General features: G+C 39.5%; 1 protein-coding gene and 2 pseudogenes across 1 annotated transcript in view; 1 reads left to right on the forward strand and 2 right to left on the reverse strand.

Moving 5' to 3' along the window:
* Window positions 1–1300, reverse strand: part of KCNN2 (potassium calcium-activated channel subfamily N member 2) — a 191945-nt gene extending 190645 nt beyond the window's left edge. Inside the window, exon 1 of the mRNA XM_069088189.1 lies at window positions 14–1300. Within this exon, the coding sequence (XP_068944290.1) occupies window positions 14–1300 (1287 nt within the window). The remainder of the gene's footprint in view (window positions 1–13) is intronic.
* A 3261-nt stretch (window positions 1301–4561) lies between these two features.
* On the reverse strand, window positions 4562–6340 carry LOC138161357 (heat shock cognate 71 kDa protein-like; annotated as a pseudogene).
* Window positions 6341–11721: 5381 nt separating this feature from the next.
* Window positions 11722–14236, forward strand: LOC138161361 (small ribosomal subunit protein eS1-like; annotated as a pseudogene).
* The last annotated feature ends 7183 nt before the right edge of the window (window positions 14237–21419 follow it).

Consider the following 21419-nt stretch of genomic DNA (forward strand, 5'->3'; position numbering starts at 1 on the left):
TGGAAGAGTGTACCTTGTCGTAGGCGCCCCAGGACAGCTCAGTCTCAATGACCATGACCACAATCCCGAACATGCCGAAGATGAGAGCGTAATCGCTGAGCCGCTTTCTCTTCTCAAACAAGGCTCTCCGAAGGCCTAGCCTGTAACCTATGTTCTGGTTTTTCTTCTTGCTAGACTTGGTCCCGCTGCTGCCTGGTCCGCTGCTTCTCCCACCCCCACCTCCTCCTTCTCCACTACCCCCACCCCCACCGTTCCCATACAGCGCTAGGTTGTTGGAGTTATTGTGCTCGGGTTTGGACACTACTATCTCCGGGGCTGAGGAAGAGGGGAGAGCAGCGGGAGGAGGAACGGCCGCAGCTGGGGAAGAGGACCTGCAGCCACCGGAGGCTGAGGGCTGCAGGGGCTGAGACTCTGAGTCCATCTCGTGCAGGTTCCTGCGGGAGGAGCTTAAGTTGCTGAGTGGACGCATCACTCCTCCGTTGTACCTGCAACTGCTCATGGCTATTTCAGTGAAGGGGTTGCTTTCCCGGCGAACCTGCTGCAGTTGCTGCTGCTGCTGCTGGTGATGGCGATGGTGGTGGAGGTGCCCGCTGCCACCGCCGCCGCTTCTGAGGCTTCTAGTGGGACTGGCAGCCTGCTGCAAGCTGCACGGGTGGTATTGGGAAGAGTATTGGTACTGTGGGAACTGCTGCTGCTGCTTCCTGGGGACACTGGCATGGCTAGATGGGTTCAACTCACTCACATTGAGCTGACTGCCCCTCCGAGAAGAACAGCAGCAGCAGGATGAGGTGGAAACAGGCGAGGAGTTGCGGGTTCCAAAAGCGCTGCCGGGTGACGAGGTGCGGAGCAGCAGAGGCAGATTATCCCCCACCCTTCCCCCCGCCACCTGGGCGCTGGAGGAGGCGCAGCTGTTGCACTGAAGGCATGAGCTGCTGCCGCTACTGCCCGGTTGCCACTGGTGTATCTGTGGCTGCTGCTGCTGCTGGTGGTAGTAAGGTTGTGGCTTTGAGTGCTGCGGGAAGGAGAGGCACGGTTTGTCTTGGGTCTGCTGCTGCGACTGCTGCTGATTTTGCTGCTGCTGCTGCTGCTGCTCGGGAAAGAAGCCTCGCTGCAACTGCAATGGGGTTTCCATAACAGAACTATTAAAGCTGCAGGGAGACCTGGCGGTGGTGCACCCTGCGCAATGCGTTATGGTAGAGAGAGAGGAGTCCTGCTGCTGGGGAGAGGAAGGGCCCATCCCGGCTCCTGTAGAATCCAGGAGGTGAGTCCTATTGGTTGGGCGCACCAAAACAACGGGCATGACATCACCTGCGGGTAAAGGAGAGGCAGTTGCAGTGTTCGGCTTGGAGGAGAGGAGGGGGAGGGGCAGAGGGAGGAGGAGGAAGGGGAGTTGGTGGAACTGGGTTGCGAAGGGAGAGAGGAGGGATGCTAGTGGTGCAACGCACATCTCCCCTGAGAAGCAGCGGGAAGAGTGAGAAAGCTTGCTCTGATTTCACTTGCTTAGATACGGATGAATACGAGGAACGGAGGGAGTTTGTCCTCGGCGCAGCGAGGAGAAACACTCCGGGGTGGTTGCCGAGACCTGGTGAGGATTACCACCGGACTAGCCTCTCTCCTTGAGTAGTGCAAGTTATGCAAGGAGTCCCTGATCACCTGCTTCCATGTCTCCCCATCCTCATTCTTCCGTTCAGCCAAACTGGTTTTGTCTCGGTTCCTCACCTCCGTCACTCCATCTCTGATCTCTGTGCTTTTGAACTGGCTATCCCATGTGCCTGGAATGCACCCCCCCCCCTTACCTCTTTAAAATGCAGTTCAAGGACCATCTTTCGGCATGAAGCCTTTCTACATCTTCTAATGCCCTCCCTCCCAAATTAACTTGTATTAACGAATTTTTGTGTACATTTATATGCATCAATTTTTTGCTTATACTGTATATATTTTGAGATGTTAATTTTTCTCTCCATTAGAATGTAAGTTCTTGGTAGTAAAGATGTTTTATCATTCTTTTACTTGTATGCTCAGCTGCTAGCCCAATGCCTGGTGCATAATAGGCATTTAATACTTGCTGGTTGACTGGTTGAATTTACAGTGCATTCTAGCTCTCAGAATCTCTGATCAGAAGGGGGAAGCCCTCGGGGATCTCGGAAAAGGAAGTATGTATGTATGCATTGGAGTATGGGGTTCTGGGGTGGATGGGAATCGCTTTATTTGGATCCTCTACTGACAAACCTAGACTTGTTCTCCTTCACCCCGTCCCTCCCCCCGCCGCCCCCATCCTGTCTTAAGTCACGCTCCTGAAAAAGAGAAGCTGACTGTCCTTGGTGATATAGTTTTAGCAGTCACTGCAAGGATACCAGATACTAGGTAGAAAAGTTCTGCCAGTGGCCGTGCCAAACCTTCTACAAATGCTAATTCTGGGCACAGTAACCTTGATTCTTTGATTCGGGTCTTCCTTCCAGATGGGCGCTTGGTTAGGCGTGTTTCCCCCATCTGTAGCCGGCTCAGAACCAGCTTAAGATATCAGTCTTCAATCTGACTGAGGAGGAAAACGGGAAAGGCTAACTGTTAGAGCTAGCTGTTAGAGCTGAAGAGAGATTTGGGAACGGCACGGGGGTCTTCCAAAGCAATTCTCCGGACCCCCTTAAAGCCCATAATCCCGTAGAGGAGCCACAAATGCTTGGGCTGTGCTGGAGTTGGAAAGGGGGACCGGGCTGGGGCGAGATTCCCAACACTAAAGTGTAACTGCGTCCTTACATTTACGCCTTTTTAGAAACATCTAGGAGGTGGTGCCCCAGGCCACTCGGTTCGGTTTCCCTGGCTCCAGTTGGCTGCCTGGCTTCCTGAAAGATCACTAGGTTTTCCCTGATCCTGGGAAGACTGTGCCCACGTGGGGGAACTGTCCAGGGAAGTAGATCTCAGTTTATGCTGGATCCCAGTGATGTGGTACTTCCAGCTCCCGTTCCAGCTCCTTTTCCCTCTTTGCTGGTCCCGCCTACCTGCAACACAGACACCAGAAGAACGAAGGAGTTACTTTAGGGTTTCGAAGCTTTTCTCCGGAAAAACCTGGTTGTGATTGAGAGCAAAGCTACTGAGAAGAGCAAAGTGCTGACTAGCAAATGAGGAAGGGGTAGCCACACACCAGGTGATTGATCATTTTAGCACTGCTAACTCTTTTCACAACGAATAATAACTGGAGGTATGGACTTTAATTATAAATAATTTAATATTGTAAATTTTCATTTAAAAAATTACAATATTTTATTTTCCCAGCCTGCTTGCTGCTTCCTGCTTCCATTAGATTGTATGCTTCCCAAGGACAGGCACTATTTTTTGCCTTTCTTTGGAGACCCAAAGCTTAGCACAAAGCCCAGTGAATAGTAAGCAATTAATAAATTCTTATTGACCGTCTGGTTTCTAAATGTGGCAGTTCCTTGGCCCCTCTCCCAGACTTTCTTTTGAATTAACATTCTGGCTAAGTCAGATAGATGCAAACTCCTATATTGGTCTTTGGGAAATTTGCTTTGAAAACAATGACTTTAAGCATGATGGAGATTTGTTTTAATGGACTGGCAAAAATAACCTGAGCAGAGGATCACTTTCATTAAGTAATTGAATGGTTAAGCTGGATCCAATTTCTTGATATTCTACTCTGCAACATCCCTAAAGTTGGTCACCTGCTGCCTGTTTCTCTCTGTGTGTTTTTTCCAAGGTATAAAGTGAATAATTCATTTTAGTAGATCTTTTAGCAAATGTAATATGTGAATTGAAGAGTTGTTTATTTTTATTGCATTTGATAAATGGTTAAAAGAATGTTTGGGAGCTAGCCAAATTATTCCCACTTAAAAACTGTCATTGACTATCAGAATTTTTCTCCCCATTATCTTGGTCCAAAATATGACAGTCACAATTTATTGGTGGGGATCCTTACTTCTCAGATATAAGAACTCTATAATCACATGAGCAATCTGATCCAGGAAATATCTTCTCCCTTAATATCTGATTATAGCAAGTATGCTCTATTAATTTCTAAGCGACAAATGTCATTGGACCATCTGCTTTCTGTATCTTTGTAACCAAAAGTTTCATTAGGAAACAATACTTATCTTTCAAAGGATTATTTTTTAAATCAAACTCATTTATCCAGGAGATTAAATTCTGTAGGCTTCAATACTTTTTCTTCCCTCTCGTTTTGAAAATCTATGTGCATTGTTATGTTATTGTCTAGTATCCATGAAAAGCCACAAGATCAACTCAGTAAGCTCTGAATACTGAATAAATGAAAAACAAATATCCACAATATTTTTGTGTTAAATAATTTATTTATTTTTTATGGTGCCAATTTTAAATAGATTTTATTCTCCAAGACAATTGGATTTCCACTTGTTTACAGTACTGATAAAGTACAGTGTTGTTCCTTTCTCTCCCTCTGCACACATTCAAGTATTCAGAATGCCTAGATTTACACCATAGCTTAAATGTTACTTTTAAACTGCTACTGCCTTGGCTACAAATTTGAGTCCTTCAATTTTTGGAAAGCTGTGTGAAAGAACGCTCTTTCTTCTGGTGTGTTTAGTCGACCTCTTCAATGGTGGGTCCAGAAGAAGCACCTCCAGATGGGGCTGCTCCACCCCCTGGGAACCCACCAGGCATGCCTCCTGCACTCTGGTACAGCTTAGTAATTATGGGGTTGTAGACCTTCTTCAATTCTTTCTGCTGATGTTCAAATTCTTCCTTCTCAGCAGTCTGGTTCTTATCCAGCCAGTTGATTATTTCATTACATTTGTCAAGGATCTTCTGTTTGTCTTCATCACCAATTTTGCCTTGCAGTTTTTCATCCTCTACGGTTGCTTTCATGTTGAAAGCGTAAGATTCAAGAGAATTCTTGGAAGACACCTTGTCTCTCTGCTTTTCATCCTCAGCCTTGTATTTCTCAGCCTCCTGGATCATACGCTCAATGTCTTCCTTGCTCAGACATCCTTTATCATTGGTGATGGTGATCTTATCCACAGCAGAAACATTGAGGATGCCATTTGCATCAATGTCAAATGTTACTTCAATTGGAGGAACACCCCTGGGTGCTGGAGGAATTCCTGTGAGCTCAAATTTGCCAAGCAGATTGTTATCCTTTGTCATTGCTCTCTCACCTTCATAAACCTGTGTCTGCTTGGTGGGGATGGTGGTATTGCGTTTGATCAGAACGGTCATAACTCCACCAGCAGTTTCAATTCCAAGGGAAAGAGGAGTGACATCCAACAACAGCATGTCCTGCACATTCTCAGATTTATCTCCAGACAAAATGGCAGCCAGCTGCACCATAAGCAACAGCCTCATCAGGATTGATATTCTTATTGAGCTACTTGCCATTGAAGAAGTCTTGCAGAAGCTTCTGGATTTGGGGGATTCAAGTGGAACCACCCACCAGGATGATGTCATGAATCTGAGACTTATCTAGCTTGGCATCTCTTAAGGCCTTCTCCACATGGTCCAGGGTACCACGGAAGAGATCAACATTCAGCTCTTCGAAACGGTCTCTGGTGATTGATGTATAGAAGTCTGTCTATACCTTCATAGAGGAAATCAATCTCAATACTGGCCTGGGTACTGGAAGAGAGGGTACACTTTGCATGTTCACAAGCAGTGCATAGACGGCTAACAGCCCTCTTGTTCTCACTGATGTGCTTCTTGTGCTTTCGCTTGAACTCGGCAATGAAATGGTTGACCATTCAGTTGTCAAAGTCCTCCCCACCCAAGTGTGTGTCCCCAGCTGTGGACTTGACCTCAAAGATGCCATCTTCAATGGTAAGAATGGAGACATCAAAAGTACCACCTCCAAGATCAAAGATCAACACATTTCTCTCGGCACCAACCTTTTTTGTCTAAGCCATAAGCAATAGCAGCAGCAGTTGGCTCATTGATGATTCAGAGCACCTTGAGACCAGCTATGGTTCCAGCATCTTTGGTGGCCTGACACTGGGAATCACTGAAATAGGCTGGTAAAGGGCAGCCAGGTAGCACAGTGAGTAAGAGCACTGGCTCCAGTGTCGGGATAACCTGAGGATCGAATCCGGGCTCAGACACTTAGCACCCACCCAGAAACACCTGGCCATGTAACCTTGAGCAAGTTAACCCTGATTGCTTTAAGAAAAAAGAAATAGGCTAGTACTGTGACCACAGCATTTGTGACAGTCTTCCCAAGGTAAGCTTTGGCAATTTCTTTCATCTTGGTCAAGACCATAGAAGATACTTCCTCTGGTTAGAAACTTTTGGTCTCCCCTTTGTACTCCACTTAGACCTTAGGCCTGCCTGTGTCATTCACCACCATAAAAGGCCAATGCTTCATGTCTGATTGTACAACTGCATCATAAATCTGCGACCAATCAGATGTTTGGCATCAAAAACTGTGTTGGTGGGGTTCATTGCGACTTAATTCTTTGCAGCATCACCAATTAAACATTCTGTGTTGGTGAAGGCGACCTGGGGTGGTCCTGTTTCCTTGGTCATTAGCAATGATCTCTACTTTCCAATGTTGGAAGACTCCCACACAGGAGTAAGTGGTGCCAAGATCAATGCCAACTGCAGGTCCCTTTGACATGGTTGCTGGGGAGTCGGGGGGTTGTAGCTGACCACTGTGGAGAGAGGAGGGCTGCTGCTGCGCTGAGTAGACCCTAAATAATTTGTTTTAAAAATAAAACCATCTAAATGGAGAAGAGGTTTTCATACACATAACCTATTTTCACTCTATTTAGTTTTCCAATTAAAATAAAATTAGCACAGTATTTTTTCAGTTATTCTATGTGCTTGAATAGAACCATCTCCAAAGATCTGAATACTTCAGAGATGTTGTCTTGTGTAATTAACTAGTATTTTCTTAACTTTTCAGAATCAAAGATGAAAGAAAGAGCTTGTAGAAATCCAAAGAATTCTCATAATTATATCTTACAGCATTACAGTAGGCAGATTCTTCAATATCTCATAACATTTCTTAGGGAAAAGAGCGACTGTTTCTTGGTGTCAGACAATTTCCAGAATGGTGGATGCAGTTGTGAAAAAAAATCTCTTTATTGCACAAGATGATAGTAGCCTCATTATCTTTTTTTTGAGGGGGAAGGCAGGGTATTTGGGGTTAAGTGACTTGCCCAAGGTCACACGACTAGTAAGTGTTAAGTGTCTGAGGCTAGATCTGAACTCAGGTCCTCCTGACTCCAGGGCAGGTGCTCTATTCATCGTGCCACCTAGCCACCCCTCCTCATTATCTTTTCTTGCCACTTATATTTTCTATTACAGCATAGGAATTATTGTTTTGCAATTAAACTAGGAGGTGCTTGTTATTTACTTTTATTGATAAGGCTTCATTAAAGTTCTGATCTGATTCCTAATTGTTGCATGATATGATCCTGGGTTAAGGAAGACTGTGCCAATGGAGCACAAGTCCTGATGATTCTGAAAAGTTTTGAATACCACCAGGAAATTAATTGTTTATCTGTTACCAAAACTAGCCCTGTGGTCTTAAGCCTGGCCACTAAATGGTGATAATATTTTTGTTATTAATGTTTGTTTCATCTGAAAACTCCTGAAGTCCTAGTAAGGTTAAAATTTGTGTTGGATGCCCATACCAATAAAATAAAAGATTTTTGAAGTATTAAAATATAGAGTTTTCATTAAAGGATGCAACATGTGTACAGGAGAATAAGAAGATGGTATTATGGATTGCCAAAAAGGAAAAAAAATGGAATTCAGACTTATCATACCTTTAGCTGTTGATAACATCTGACTACTGTATATTTTGAAAATGCATTACTATAGTCTTGATGAGATACTTATTGGTCTATTAATAATTTAGTGTTTCATTGCTTTATGCTGTCATCATAACTTTGTCATACAGTCATGCATTACTTAAAATGTTAGTAATATAATCATATTGAGTTTTGATTTATAATATTATTAGATGTGAAGTTTAGAATCTTCATATTTTTGTTATTTCTATTTTCTGTCAACATAAGGTTGACATGAAAAATCTTTACAAAGTAATTGTCAACGCTACACTGCTTCCCATCTCTTTTTGTTCATTACTTTATTTTGTATCTATGTCATTTATATAATTTGTATGTATGTGTCTATGCTTGAGTATAAACAATATAGTTTCATAGATAATGCCTTACACATAGTAGTTAATAAATATTTGAGGGAGACATAAAAAGGGAAGAATGAGGAAAGTGATAAAAATTTCAGAAAATCAGATTTGCTTCCTTGATCTTCCTAGCAAGGTGCAAAAGTACTGGAGTTTCCTTTTTCAACACAAGAGGTCATACTAATCCACAAAATGTAGTTAAATAAAAATAATAGTAATTTCATTTACCATTCCTGAATGGCATTTGTTTCTTAATGAATAAAATTTGTTTCTTAATAAATCACGTAATTTGCTGCTTCAAATTTTTGCTTGTCTATACACCCATCTCTTTACAAATAAGCTCAAACCACAGTATCCTTTTTAAGAATACTTTATTTGTACAAAGTGCTGTTGATGATCTTTGAGGAATACCCTGCTACCTAAATAATATGACAGTCTCTGCCCTCAAGGAGCTTATATTTTACACAAATAAGTATAAAATACATCCAAAAATAATTTCAGAAGTGAGTTAAAAACCAACAAGTGAGGGAATCGAGAGAGGTTCCTTTTTGTAGGATATAGCAATTGAACTGAGCCTTAAAGGGATGTAAGGATTCCAAGAAATGGAAGGGAGGAGAAAGAGTGTTCTAGGCGTTGGAGCAAAGGCACAGAGAGAGGATGACAAAGAGCAGGGTATGGCAAACAGCACATAAAACAAGGTTGTTTGGAATGTAAATGACATGAGGTGAAGTTGACTTTTTCTGCCTCTACATTTTGAATAGCAGAAGCCCTTTATACTGCAGTGTATTATCCATATAGGTTTAGATATGCCACAGTTACTAACGATTTGACTTTAAGCAAATCAGTCTTTTTAGGTCCTGGTTTCTTCATCTGTAAAGAGGATAGATTTGGACGAGATGATATTTAATCTATAAAATAACTCCAAATCATTCTTCCCACAATACAGCTATAAGTTAGCTATAACACAGTTAACCATTAAGCCAAATATTAGACTTGTCATCCAAGAGAACATTATATATACATTCTACATATTTGAAGAACTGATTGCAATAATCATTAAGTTCCCATTCTTTAATATTGATATAAATTATTACTAGAGGGAGGTGCATATATATTTTTATCTACTCCTGCTAAATAAGTGTCCCAAATAATACAGGATAGTTTTAAAATATAATGTTAAAGAGAATCTACTTTTTTGCTCTCTTTTTTCTTTGCTTTCATTCTCCCCATTGCCTCTTACATCCACCATTCATTTATACATTATGCATTTTAAGGAAATAGAATTAGAATAATGGTGACCCAATCAAAAAATTATTAAATCAGAATTAAACTGACAAGAATCATAACTATCATTACAAAAATGTAATATGACCACATAGATTTTTCATTCTCTAAAGCCTAGCTCAACTATTTCTTTTTCTATGACCACCCAGTTAGAAATGATTTTTATCCACCTGATTTCATAGGATTTTATATTCCTTGTGCATTTATAATTTATTTTCTAATTTGTATTATGTACCTATGATTCACCTTTCTACTGCTCTCAGCAGAGATCCTGATCTACATCTTTGTAATTCCCCTAGCACCTAACACAATACCTTGTCCCTAAATTTTTTGTTACTGCTGAATGAATGAATGTTGTACATAAAATGGTATTAATATTAGAAATTATGTTTTAGAACTGGGGATTGTTATTCAATGGAAACAGATTTTAGAGGGGGTTTCTTAATTTTATGTGAAAGTAGTAATAAGTATTGTAAAGTGGGTAGTATCAGTACATAAAACTAGTAGAATCTCTAGTATTTTTTTGTCAAGTTTAAGAAATGCATCCTCAAGAGCTAGAACCTCTTATGTAAGCCTAACAGCCATTCCAGTACCTTCTGCTATGATTTGAATGACGTAAGATTTTAAGTGTAACTTCTGTTCCTGTTAGCAGTATTACTTTGTAGAAAGATTAATGAAAACAAATTGAATTTGTAATCAATAATCAAGGTTCATGGTTCATGTACATATATGGCTTAAAATATTTTCAAGTAAGGAAAATCATTATTGGCAAACATCAAAGTTCTATATAAGTGCTAACACCGTCAACTATGGTTGTGGTAACAAAACTCATAACAGCCTTTATGTAGAGCATTAAGGTTTACAGAATGTTTTATAAGCATCATCTTATTTTATCTTCACAACAACCAGTTATTCTTATTCCAGTTTTACAGATGAGATAACAGATTGAATGACTTATCCCAGAATTTGTCTGGGGCTGGATTTGAACTCAGGTCTTCCTGACTACAGGTCCAACTTTATCTGCTGAACCATCTCACTGCCTCAATCATACACGTGGAAGCAGTGAGGTGGATCAATACATAGAATACTGTCTTTGGAATTATGAAAGACTTGAGTTCAAATTTCGTCTCAGACACTACTCATATGATATGGCAAGTCACAGAATCCAAGGCTAATAACTAAGATTGTTTTGAGGAACAAATGAGGTAATATATTCAAAGAACTTTGAAAACTTTAAGTAATATATAAATGTCAGTTATTTTCTTATACATTATCTGGAATTGGACCTCAATTGAAATATCCTGCATAATTATCTACAGAAGATTTGCATTTGTAATAATTTGTCTCCTTATTTGTTATTAAAGAGTGATGACAAAAAAGTTTTAATCTCTTGAAACTACAATTAGGATATGACAGTTACCTCTTCTATTTGCTTTTCTCTTTTTATTGTCGACATGATTTTTGTTACTACTGAGTTCTCAAAAAATAAAAAAAGAAAGTATTTGATGGAAGGGAAAAAGTTCCAATCCATATCACTGTTCTGTACACCAAAATGAGTTGACTGATATTGTAATCTTTGATTTGGCCAGGTATTATTGGATCTAGGAATCTGTACATGACTACAATATGCCAGAGACTAGACAAGGGAGAATAAGAAACAATGCAACTCAACAACCCATTTTTTGATAAAATGAGAACAGAAATTACCTGGGAAAAAAATTTTTTTATTCAGTAAAAACTGCTGAGAAAAAATGGAAAGCAGTCCGGTAAAAATTAGGCTCAGATCAGCACCTTATACCATATTCTATAATGGTTGGTTGGTTGTTGTCTTTCATTCTTGAAGAGGACCAAAATTACTTTCCATGGTCATACTGGCTGATCAGACCAATGTGAACTTGGAATGCTCTATCACAGGTCAGGCACAAATAGTCTGTGTGAACATTTGGTGTGAATACTTTAAATTTGCACATCCTGCAGTTCCTTTGAGCTGTTTCAATTCTACTTGGGTCACAGAGCACAGCACTTTTCTCTGATGTGGACACACCATGCTGAGCGATCCTGTGCCAGTGTCTACCATGTCACACAATCAATTTCAAAGTTCTTAAGAGAGACTTTGAGTGCGTCCTTGTATCACTTCTTCTGACCACCATGTGAGCACTTGACCTGTGTGAGTTCTCCATGAAACCGTTTTTTGGCAAGTATACGTTTTGCATTCGAACAACATGGCCAGCCCATCGGAGTTGTGCTCTTTGAAGCAGAGTTTGGATGTTTGGCAGCTTAGTTCGAGTGAGGACTTCAATGTCTGGTACCTTATCCTGCCAGGTGATCTTCAGAATCTTCCAAAGGCAATTCAGATGGAAGTGATTCGGTTTCCTGGAATGGTGCTGGTAGACTGTTCAGGTTTCACAGGCATACAACAATGAGGTCAACACAATGGCTCTGTAGACTCTCAGTTTGGTAGTCAGTCTAATACCTTTTCTCTCCCATACTTTCCTTCAGAGCCTTTCAAACACTGATCTAGCTCTGGCAATACATGTGTCAACCTCATTTTCAATGTGTACATCCCTGGAAAGTACACTACCAAGGTGAGTGAACTTATCCATGGCATTCAAAACATACATTCTATTATATTATATTATATATTCTATTATATTCATAATATACAGGCTTAACATTAAAGATTATACTATTTAGAATTAGAAGTAGATAATATACTTCTCACGGCTATGGATTGCAGATGTATTCTTAAAACAGACAAGAAATAGAGACAGTTGCAAAAGTTGAAACAATAACTTTGATTACATGAAAAGGAGAAACTTCTGCATAGACAAAATTACATACCTAGGTAAGAATGGAAATAGTCAAATAGAAAAAAAAATCTTTGCCTTACATTTTTTATGAGTTTAGTATCTAAGATAAATAATCAATAAACCGCAAAGGCATTTTATATTTGATTTTCCCAATACCCAAAATGCTTTCCCTTCCCATCTCTACATGTTGAAATCCTACGCATCCTTCCAGACCCTACTGAAATAATACCTTTCTCCACACAGCCTTCCTAGACTTGCTGAGCTAAATATGTCCTGTGCCTCCTATCAAATTCCATAGCAAGTCTGTTGTTACAGTTTATATACTTAGGACTTTATACTTTTAATTATTTCATTTGTGTAGCACTCATATATGATTCATTTAAGGAAGGACATGGACAAGAGTTGCACAGTATGAGCAGGCATGGATGAGTTGTGATCTAAATTATTTAAATGAGTACTTGAATTGATGAGATCATTGATCCTTGCAGGAATTGTAGTATTGGAGTATATATTTCCATGAGATAGTAAGCTCCTGTAAAAACTCTAAATTTTTTTATTACTCTCCTTCTGGACATAAGTACAGTGTTCTGCACATAGTAGTCTTTAATAAATATTTGTCGAATGGCAATGAAGGGAGCATTAGAACAATGAGTTTAAAGATGAGGAAATGGAATAAAGGCAGGCCAAAAAAAAAGAAAGAGCAAAATAAAAATTATAAAGGATGGGAAAAATGTTCTAGTTTAGAAAGATTAAATACAAAAGTTACATTTTAAAAGTAAGCTATAAACATAAATCCTCAAAGAAAAACAAAATGAAAATGAGGTCACTATGACAATGAATAATTTTTTAAAATGTAAATTTTTCTTTTCCTTGTGAAACTGTTCCAAAAGGGCTCTCCTGCAGATTCCACAATTACTATTACTGCCTTTTAAGGAGCCAGATGTGGAAATGAAAGTTTTAACTGTCAGTTTGAAGAGAAAGTTTAGGGTGGTGACTTTAGAGCAGTAAAAGATATTGTCATGGTTTGAGAGAAGCTGGAGAGGTAAGAGAGAAAGGTGATAGAAAGGTTTTCTTTCTTAATGGAACCATTTTAAGCTTTATCTTGCAAAGAAGATTAAGAAAATTCCTGGTGTTTTGTGTTTTGTTTTGTTTTGTTTTGACTCTCAGAGTGGGATCATGGCAGTGGGCAAGAATAAGCGCCTCACCAAAGGCGGCAAAAAAGGAGCCAAGAAGAAAGTGGTTGATCCATTTTTGAAGAAGGGTTGGTATGATGTAAAAGCACCAGTTATGTTCAACATTCAAAATATTGGCAAGACACTGGTTACAAAGACTCAAGGAACAAAAATTGCCTCTGACGATCTCAAGGCTCGAGTTTTTGAAGTGAGCCTTACTGATCTGCAGAATGATGAGGTTGTTTTTCCTAAGTTCAAGTTAATTACTGAAGATGTTCAGGGTAAAAACTGTTTGACTAATTTCCATGGAATGGACCTTACCCGGGACAAGATGTGCTCCGTGGTCAAAAAGTGGCAGACCATGATTGAAGCCTACGTTGATGTCAAAACTGCTGATGGGTACTTGGTCTTTTGTGTTGGTTTTACCAAACAGTACAACAACCAGATCCATAAGACCTCTTATGCCCAGCACCAACAGGTCTGTCAAATTCGTAAGAAAATAATGAAAATCATGACCTGAAAGGTGCAGACAAATGACTTGAAAGGAGTTGTCAATAAACTGATTCCAGAAAGCATTGGAAAAGACGGAAAAGGCTTGCCAGTCCATTTACCCTCTTCATGATGTATTTGTCTGAAAAGTCAAGATGCTCAAGAAGCCCAAATTTGAATTGGGAAAGCTAATGGAGCTTCATGGTGCAGGTGGGTAGCTCTGGAAAACCTTCAGGAGATGAAACAGGCACAAAAGTAGAAAGGGCTGATGGCTATGAACCACCAGTTCAAGAATCTGTCTAAAATAAGAACTTTTAAAGGTTGAAAAATAAAAATTTATCATTGTGATGGTTTTGGTTTTTTTTAGGTTTATAAATCAAAATGGCAGTGATATTTGCTGCTTGGAAAGTTTTCTTATAAATGTGATAAGTAAATGGCTTAATATTACGCAATGAAATTGTATAATTGCTCTGTAAATAAAATTATTTTTTTTACAATATAAGATAATTTTACTACAATTTAGAAAAACAATAATAACATAAACAGTAAACTTTCAGATTACATTAATTGCATTTTCAAATCACACAACAATTATTGAGAGAAGATTGGGTTTATCAAGTGCAGAGGCTGGCTGACTTCTGACCTCATTTTTCCCTCTCTTTTTCTCCTCTCCCCACAGTTGCAGAGCCTGGTTGTGAGGGTAGTCAATTTGGGAAGGGAGAAGAGGGCACAACTTAGTAGGGACTAAACCGGGGGAGGTTGTAGAGTCTAACACCTGAATTAAAGGTCAGGGGGCCATTGAGGAGGGGGATTTAGTGGGTGGCTTGATAGGGGTTGCTTGGCTTCAGGGAAGTTGGAGCAGAAATTCCAGGTTCTGGTGGTGTGGGAGCAAGGACTCCACACAAGCAAGGGGTTTGAGAGGAGAGATTCATTTGCTTGCCTAGAGAGGTGGGCTTCAGGGTGCCCAGGGACCTAGGGCTGTTGCCGGTGGGGCCCAGCTGTAACCGCTGTGCCTCCCCCTCATTCCTTTCACCAGGTGGAAGAGGTTAACTCAAATTCCCCATCATTCTTCAGCACTCTCCTTAAGAGACCTGGTTAGCCTTGTACTACTGCTTTCACTTCTTCACCCCGAGTTCACGCATAGTAAATAGCTGGTTCAAAATAATAGCATTAAAAGATACAATTACATGAGTTTTCAAATGATCCCAAACAGGGGTGGCCAGGTAGCACAGCAAGTAAGAGCACTGGCCCCAGTGTCGGGATGACCTGGGGATCGAATCTGGGCTCAGACACTTAGCACTCACTCAGAAATACCTGGCCGTGTAACCTTGGGCAAGTTACTTAACCCCAATTACTTAAAAAAAATGATCCCAAATAATGTCCACTTACTATTCCAAAAGTTTCCTTTTTCCACTTTGGGTGGGAGAGGTCCTTAAATGGCAGTGCTGCAGAGTTTTGCAACATCCTGTCAGTATACATCATCCCGAAGAACCTCAGAGACAAAGAACTCCTAAGAGGATTTTACCATGCTTTTCTCCCAACAGTAAGTCATTTACTATTATTATTTTCTAGGTTTTTTTAAACAAAATATACCCCAATAATCATATGGCCGATGTATTTATAATGCAACAGTATTCACATTGAAAAGAGGAAGAAACTTTCTTTAACAGCTTCCCTTAGCCTTCTTGTATTCAAAACTTCACCAATCAGGTGATAACAAAATTCTTATAAAACAACAACAAAAAGAAAATCCCTGAAAAGAGACTTAGATTGGTATCCTGAGTGAACTGAATGATGGAACTGTCTTTTCAGAAAAAAGTAGAAGTTGCCTGCCTGTAGTGTTCATTCTTACAACTAAATAATTGTAAGTAGTTTTTTTTAATACCTATAATTATTGATTATGTTGTTAAAGTTACATAGCCAGTAACTAATATTTATTTAATCTTAACAGATTAAAAAGTTATCTATATGAAATGACTATCTACTATTGGAGGAAAAAGATTTCTTCTGGTTATTAAACAAACAATTTGATGAACTGGAGTAGGTCTCTAAGATTCGTTCAACAGGAGGTTATGTCAAAATTTTATTAATTATTGAGGAAATATGCAAATGTTCCATTACATTATTCTAGAACTCAGGATGATAAGTTTGAATATGGGAACAAGAAGAAGGGTGTACAACCTTTATAAGGCTGTTAGAGGCACTTAGTAGTACAGTGGATAGAGCCCTAGGCCAAAAGTCAGAAACACATGAGTTCAAATCTGTCCTTCACAAGCTGCATAATCCTGGGCAAATCGCTTAACTTCTGCTTTCCTTAGTTTCCTCAAACTTAGGGCTAGTGATAGCATCTATATCATAGTTATTATAAGGACCAAATGAGATAATATTTGAAAACATGCTTAGCATAGCATCTGCTACACAGTAGGTGGTACATAAATGCTTATTTCCTTTCCCTGTTTTTGAAATATACAGTATGGAAAATTGTTGAATCTTTTTTTTCCATTTCCCATAGGGAAAGAATTCTATAAGTAATGTTCTTGATAGTACCATTGATGAGTAATGACAGTAACTTTTCTGTTTTACTATTTAATTCATATTTATTACACATACATATTTTATTTTTAGTACTATAGAGACCATGTTTTAGGAATAGTTTAGCATTACTGTTTTTCAAGTTTGAAAACATTTTAAAGATAGGCATTAATATATTTAATATATGTAATACTTTTGTATTAGAAATTCAAAAGAGGAGGCGGCCATGTGGCACAGTGAATAAGAGTGCTGGCCCCAGAGTCGGGAGACCTGGAATCAGTTCCAGCCTCAGATACTTCACACCCACATACACACACACACACACACACACACACACACACACACAAACTGGCCGTGTAACATTGAGCAAGTTACTTAACCCCAATTGCTTTAAAAAAAAAAAGAAATTCAAAAGAGTCTCCTAATTATAATAGTGGACCCAGAGAGAATAAAAATAAAGACATTATATGATTAGGGCAATGGAGAAGAGGGAGAGTTCAAGACAAGGGCTAATTCCCCAGATTCATATAGAGGAAAATCATATTTACTGAGGGCTAGTTCCTTTCAACTACACAATGCAGTCTCATCTGTTAACAAATCCCAGATTTGACTGTGCATTTGGAAGATTATAATGTTAGATTAGGTTTGGGGAGTATACTTAGTACTCTATGAATTATTAGATCTATTGAATAAAAAGAATCTAATGGATAATTTGAAAAAATACCAAGTAATTGAACAGTAGGGAACAGTTTCTGCAAACTAATATATACACTCCCTTCTGTGTAGGAGTTAGTCAAGAACTTAATAAGAGGTACTGACAAGGAAGTTTTTAAAATTTGGGGTAAAAATGGACAGGGAAGGGGTCCAAAGCTAACTCTATTATATCAGAAGTGAACAGCTCACCCAAAGGTCGGGCTGAAGCTGGGTCCCATATGGCAAGGGATAGTTGCCTTGTTACATAGAGGAACATCATGACAATCCTGGGATAGGTCCCCTGAATGGCACAGAGCAAGTGCATACATACTTAGGCCCCAGATAAAATTCCTTATTACAGAGGGAAATATAAGAACAAATTAGGAACTTTCTTAGTAAAGTATTATTGCTCTCCTGAGGAAAACTATACAGGTCTGAGACAGTCATGTCATATATCTTCTATAGTACTTATGGATTTATTTAATGAAAAACCTTAAAGGCCCTGTATCTGAACACTTGCAAGGTGTAAGGAAAAGAAACTCTATAGTCACATATCTGGAATGCATGCAAAGACTTGAGTTATTCTATAGCTATATATAATGGTGGTAGCTGAGTTTGGCAATATCATACAGCACAAAGGGGAACTGCCATTCAAATTCCTTTCATGTGTGGATAGCACCTTATCCAAATTGGTGGCGGGAGTGACTATATATCCTTTGAAGCTCCAGCTATGATCAGAATAATCCAAGTAATCAATAGATTGGGGGCATAGAGAAAGGGAGATCTAAATATATCCATATTTTTCCTAAGGAATGTTATAATATGAAATAAACATTGAACTATAATGACTTGATAGACCATATGTCTGACTTGACTCAGTCCAGTCTCCTGGCATTTTTTTTAAGAGCAATTGGGGTTAAGTAACTTGCTCAAGGTTACACGGCCAGTTATTTCTGGGTGTGGTGCTGAGTATCTGAGCCCAGATTTGATCCAGGTCATCCTGACACTGGAGCCGGTGCTCTTACTAGCTGAGCCACCTGGCCGCCCCTAAGCAATTGGGGTTAAGTAACTTGCTCAAGGTTATACAGCCAGGTGTTTCTGGGTGGGTGCTAAGTGTCTGAGTCCGGGATTTGATCTCCAGGTCTTCTCAACACTGGAGCCGATGCTCTTACTCGCTGTGCTACCTGGCTGCCCCTCCTGGCATTTTTGATCTGAAATGGAAACAAAATGAGAAATATGTAAACTGCCTAACAGTTAAAAAAAAAGAGAGTGAGAGAGACTTAGTTACAGTAGAGAAAGAAGGGAATAAGAATTATATAGGCCTTACTATGTACCAGGCACTGAGCTAAGCACTTTTACAAATATCACCTCATTTGATACTCACAAGAACCATGCAAGGTAGGTATTACTATTATTATCCCCATCTTGCAAAGAGAGGTAAAGTGTCTTGCCCAGGATCACACTGCTAATAAGTGTCTGAAGACGGATTTCAACTCAAGTTTTCCTGACTCCAGGCCTAGAACTCTATTCACTAAGGCACCAGCTTCCACTCTTAGCAAAGATGTTCATCCAGGATAAAACACTGATTCGCTTGAGCACAACTTCCAAGACTTGCTCATGTTGCTGGGCTACCTTGTAAAATCTCAAGGGGTGAAGAGAACTCTTGAGTCAATCTCTTGATTGTTAAGTCTCAAGCCAATCAAATCTCAAGGATAGCTCTGGGTCTTTTTGAGAAAAGAATTACCTAATTTAGATGAATATGTATGTTGCTTTTGGATATTGTACCCACTGTAACCAATAGCTTTTCCTAAGGACCTTTTATCAGTTAAATGATTTTAAGATAGTTAGCCCTGCACTTAGGGATATGAGAAGCTTAACAAAGGAAGCATTAAAAGAGGTAAAAACAAACAAAAAACAACTTAACCTGAAAGATGGCAAAATCAAAACAATGTTACAACTTTAAAGGATTGAGCAAATATGAGAGAGGGCAGATCAAAAATCGAGGCTTTGCCTGCTCCCCATCCTTACTCCTATTCCTTGGGAAGGACCAAGTCCTAGATTGAAACAATTTAGTTCGTATAATGATAGATTTGATGCTGAATCTTTGCTGTTCAGGGTGGATGTCTCTAAGTAAAGAGGTGACTACAGGTAGGAACAGTACCAAGAATGACACCAAGGATGATGGTGAAGACAATGACATCACTCATGGTCAATGATCCTTATTGTCGATCAGGAAGAAATTCTGTATTTCTCTCCATTGAGTGTTGCCTGGCCCACCATCCAGGCCCTCCCTCTCCCTAGGAAACTCATGGTGGAAAATAACAAATCTTTGCAGCATTGGAGGTTTCTGAAGGATTGTCCTTTTTCTTCTGCAGGAGGTTAAGTAGGCAAATGAGTGAACTTTATTCTCTGCAGAATTGGTTCAAAGAGGCAACAACACACACACACACAAAATTGGGTATAGAGATCTCTCACGGGGAAGTAGGACGGGGCAGAGATAAGGGAAGGGAGGGGGGTGATAGAAGGGAGGACAGATTGGGGGAGGGGTAGTCAGAAGCAAAACACTTTGGAGGAGGGACAGGATGAAAAGACAGAAAGGATAGAATAAATGGGGTAGGGAATAGGACTGAGGGGAAAACAGCAATAGTAATTATGAAAAAAAATTTGAAGCAAGTTTCTCTGATAAAAACCTCATTTCTTGGGGCGGCTAGGTGGCGCAGTGAGTAAGAGCGCCAGGCGTCAGGACACCCGGGATCAGTTCTGTCCTCAGATACTTGATACCCACACAAAAAAATAACTGGCCGTGTAACCTTGTGCAAGTTACTTAACCCCAATTGCTTAAAAAAAAAAAACCTCATTTCTCAAACATAAAGAGAATTAAGTCAAATTTACAAAAATAAGAGCCATTACCTAATTGATAGATGATCAAAAGATGTTTTCAGATGAAGTAGTCAAAGCTATCTATAGCCATGTGAAAAAAATACTCTAACTCATTACTGATTGGAGAAATGCAAATTAAAACAATTCTGGGATACTACCTCATACATATTAGATTGGCTAATAGGATAGAAAAGGTCAATAACAAATGTTGGAGTGGGAATGTAATGTGGGAATAATGAGACATTAATGCACCTTTAGTGGAGTTATGAATTGATTCAGCCATTCTGTAGAGCAATTTGGAACTATGCCCAAAGGGCTATAAAACCATGAATTGACCTAAATAATAGCACTACTAGGTCTGTATCCCAAAAGAGATAAAAAACAAACAAACAAAAAACAAAAAGGAAAAGGATCTATATTTACAAAAATATCTAAAGCAGCTTTTCTTCTGGTGGCAAAGAATTGGAAATTGAGCGGGTGCCCATCAACTGGGGAGTGGCTCAACAAGTTGTAGTATGTGATTATTATGAAATACTATTGTACTATAAGAAACGATGAGCAGGATGCTCTCAGAAAAACCTGGAAAGACCCACACGTGCTGGTGCAAAGTGAAATGTACTGTGTACAAAGTAACAGCAATTTTCTAAGATTATCAACTGCAAATGACTTGGCTGTTTTCAGCAATACAGCAATCCAAGACAGCTCTGAAGGACTTGTGATGAAAAACACTATCCATCCCCAGAGAAAGAAGTGGTGGTATCTGAATACAGATTGAAGCATTCTTTTTTAAACTTTCTTTATTTTTTTAAGTTTTTTTTAATCTATGTTTTCTTTCTCACTGTAACTATTATGGATATGTTTTGCATGACTACATATGTATAACCTATGTGGAATTGCTTGCCTTCTCAATGGGAATGGGGGTGAAAACAGAGGAAGGGAGAGAATTTGGAATTCAAAGTTTAAAAAAAAATGAATGTTAAAAATTGTTTTTTACATATAACTGGGAAAAAATAAAATACTAAATTAAAAAAGAAAGAAGCAGGCAGTGGAATTTGGCAGTAAAACTAATCCCTGTAGCAAAGAGTCGGTCGATAGAAAAAGAGGCCCCAGACAAGTGCACACTGGCAAATCCAAGGCCACTATCATAGTTTGCTAATTGCAGCCCTCCACATTTATGATAATACAGCACCCAGGTGGTCACTAAACATGATCTCTGATGCCCTTGTGCCTGGCTAGGTGCTGAAGGCCAGAGAGTCACATACTGCTTGATCTACCTTAGTTGTGTCAGGAACAGCCAAACAGTGAGAGGGATGGCTTAGGAAACTAACAAATATTGGAGAATCATGACAGGACTTGATTTCTGTTCATCATTGTCACCAATTCAGGAAATGCCTTTTGCTGCCATTTGGATTCCACCGAGGGACCCAGAAG

The sequence above is a fragment of the Petaurus breviceps genome, unplaced genomic scaffold (genome assembly GCF_028583685.1).
Source record: "Petaurus breviceps papuanus isolate PSGF00001 unplaced genomic scaffold, PetGlider_PUasm1.0 184, whole genome shotgun sequence".
Classification (NCBI taxonomy): Eukaryota; Metazoa; Chordata; class Mammalia; order Diprotodontia; family Petauridae; genus Petaurus; species Petaurus breviceps.